General features: G+C 33.4%; 1 protein-coding gene across 1 annotated transcript in view; it reads right to left on the bottom strand.

The window, feature by feature from the left end:
- Positions 1–428: 428 nt before the first annotated feature.
- The window catches only part of LOC104412396 (ryanodine receptor 2-like), a gene marked incomplete at its 3' end in the record, with an annotated part of 47,931 nt that continues 45,037 nt past the window's right edge, over positions 429–3,322 (bottom strand). The window contains exons 16-19 of the mRNA XM_010023117.1: positions 2,315–2,429; positions 1,604–1,764; positions 772–931; positions 429–515 (exon numbers count right to left, since the gene is read on the bottom strand). Coding sequence (XP_010021419.1) covers positions 429–515; positions 772–931; positions 1,604–1,764; positions 2,315–2,429 — 523 coding nt within the window. The remainder of the gene's footprint in view (positions 516–771; positions 932–1,603; positions 1,765–2,314; positions 2,430–3,322) is intronic.

Here is a 3,322-nt window from a genome sequence, read left to right as displayed (position 1 = left end):
ATTTTAGCTCAGTTTTCTCTAGTGTGCTGTCAGAATATACTTTAAAACTATTTTAAAACCCCAACCTAATCTGCAGATGCACCAGTCATCCACGCTCTGTTTGTTTGCCTTACTGACCTCAGTGATTTCGTTTCATCATGAAGGATGAGATTCAGAAAATTCAACAAGACTCTGCAATATTCTCTGTCAATTCTAACCAGTTACAACCCTTCTCATTCAATGAACTGTGTTTTAAATACATGAAACATTTAAAACTGAGTTAAGAATAAAAATGGCAATAGTGCAAACACTTGAAATCGCAAAAATGTGCCCAATTACAAGAGCACACTGCAGGCAACAAATGGTCAAAATAAAATCTAAAAAACACCAAATCATTATTTGATATGATATATTAGTCCTAAACCTGGACAAACCCAAGCATTATTTACCTTTATTCTTCCCAATTCAAACTGGAAAACACTGGGGCTTGTAGCTTGAGCAAATACAGCAGGAAATAACTTTGTACTCGGTTCAACCTAAATCAAAGATGCACAAATATATAACCACTGAAGACAGCAAAACACTATTATATATTAAAAGAACACCCTAATATTTGTATTGACAGTCAGTAAGTGCAAGCTTTTGAATAAAACCTGAGAAAATCACAATAGGAGAGGAGAAATCACTGATTTCACTAATTACTTCCAATTGTACAAAAGTTTCTAATAAATTGTAGTCTGAAGATTCAGTTGTGTCCCTTTCCACTGAAAGACATGATCAAAAAACACTCACCTGATAGTATGTGCCCAGTTCCTTGCCATTAGCTGTGAAGGTCAGCAGGCCACTGGCAGCATCAACCAAGCAACCAATCTCCAGACCATTATTATTACGTCCTTGTCCAGGGCTCATGCTCTCTCCTGCACACACCATATAGCAGTTGCTGCGTTTTATACTGAATGTCAAAAGACAGAATTATTTATGGATGGTGTGTAAACTTTATGTAGTGGGCTAAGAACAATTTTGCATGCCTGCAACCAACAAGCTCTTGTGGCTGAAAACAACAGACCCAAGCATAACCAATGCCAAAATTCAATGAAACCTAGACTTCACAATTGAAAAAATAAAAATTGAAGATTGCAAAATATTAACAAGTTCAAATCTTTTGTAAAATTCTATGAGACAAAACTGACTTTCAAAGCTAATGTTTTAAATCTTTGATGTTAAACACAAAGTTTCTGGCAGGGATCATAAGCTAAAGTACTGAGAGGAGGTGCTGCACTAATTTTGGCCTGCTCAAAATCAAAAAGTTCTAAAAATGCTACAAGGTATTTTGCTCTACTTTGTAGCAGTTCATAAGTCAATATTTACATGATCATGGTCTGAAACTACATAGAAAAGCTGTGCTTATTGATTTTATTAGATTATTACTATATACATGGAGTAATAATCACATCACTGGTCCTTCATAAGCAAGAGAACAAGTTACACTTTTTCCTATTATATTCTATTGTATTTTTTTAACATAAACCTAATTATATTAAATTAGGTGGATTTATAGCTTATAGATTGTTAGTTGCTTTTATGGGTATAAAATACGTATCTTTTTAAAAAAATTTTAACCAACCTCTCATGAACCTTCCCTTTTTCATCTCCCAGTGTAACTGTGACAGTACGCACTCTTTCCAAGTCAAAGCTTGTGTCATACTGGTGAAAGTCAGATGTAATCCAGCCCACCCAGACATTAGCAGGTTCTTGACCAGGAAATATTCTCACTGAATAATAGTACTGTCAAAAAAAAAGAAAAAAAAAAATATTAAAGATGCAGCTTATATGATTGTATTGTAGGCTTTTGCATCATAGCATTCTACGATATTTTTGTAGTGCAGCTACAATTTCTATATTGTAGGTGACTCAGTTTCTAGTATCTAATATCTTTTAGAAAGAGGAAAATACATCCAAAAGAGAAGTAATTTTTTCCTTTAAAAATTCAAGACTGAGTGCTTATGGAGCTGATCGTGTCAGAGAAGATGCACAAAACCTGCACAGAACTTTCACTGGGAATTCCATTAAATAAATGCTGAGTAAACAAGGTCCTGAACCTTGTTTAATGCAATTTTTCCTATTTATTCCACTATTCTAGAACTTTTTATTCTTCCTCTTTTGTGTTTGGTGTTATTAGTAGTAGTTTCAAAAATGGATTCAATTCACTTATGGCTTTCCCTGTAGAAAATGTTTTAGAATGACAAGTCAAAACAAAAAGAACATAGTGGTCTAACTTCAGTAGTACAGGATTAGCAAAGCAAACAGCTAAAATACCAATCCTATGTTACTATACCGTGGAAGTTTGCATCAAATAATCATAGTCATCCCTATCATCTGCTAGCACATCCTCAGTAAGCCGTGCAGAGTGACTCGTGCTATAATCTGGCTTTGTCCTCCTGAGCATAAATCTGTAATAAATAAAATTAAAATCTGTATGAGACGCTCAATATATCAATATATACACAATTTTACATTGATACCTTATCCCTAAATACATATTTATTATGCTAGCCCTAAATACACAATATTGATTACATTATTAGTACATAACACTAGTTATCACTTCCATATAGATTAAACCAAAATAAATTATCCAGAAAAGAGAAAGAGACAAGCTCATTTTTAAAAGTGCTTAAATGAATTCTGAGCTTAAGCTATATATTCAAAAGTTACTTGGAAACTAAACTCATGTAACTTAAAAAAAACTACCAGGCTAGTAAACATCTATCACTTTGGCCAAGTTTGGTTAAGAAGAGCAGAAAAGAAATGGAAAGCTACAGTAATATTGTCTAGTTAATGGCACAGTATTTCCATCTCCACAGCATCATCAAGGTATTCTGCTCCAGATTCTGTAAGAAAAATTAGGGAGAATAAATGTGTCTGCTAAAGAACTTACTCTTATGATTATTTGACTCATTGAGTGAGATGAGAAGCTAATATACATTTCTACATAAAGATTAGCTAACATCTCCAGCTTTTTGGAAGCCATGTGAAAAAATGTTCTGTGTCACTTTGAAGACTTTGTAGTTCTGTCAGAAAGAATCTCTGCGGTTTTAAAATGCACTTCACCTAATGATCACAAAAGCCTTCGCAATAAAACAAATTATAGGTTTCTAAAATGTTAAAAAATGTTTTCAGTTTTCTGCTTAATTTTAATCTACATATTGAATATGATATAATTTCATTACATAAAGGTTAACTGTCCTGTCTACTGTGTTACATCCAAATTTATGTCAGATTTAGGTAAAAGTCTCTGCTGACCTGACTGGCATGTTTTTTGAATTACAATTCAATAAGGGGG

This window comes from Nestor notabilis, unplaced genomic scaffold, assembly GCF_000696875.1.
Source record: "Nestor notabilis isolate BGI_N333 unplaced genomic scaffold, ASM69687v1 scaffold7111, whole genome shotgun sequence".
Lineage (NCBI taxonomy): Eukaryota > Metazoa > Chordata > Aves > Psittaciformes > Psittacidae > Nestor > Nestor notabilis.
The sequence above is the reverse complement of the archived record's forward strand: the minus strand, read 5'-3'. Positions and strand labels throughout refer to the sequence as shown.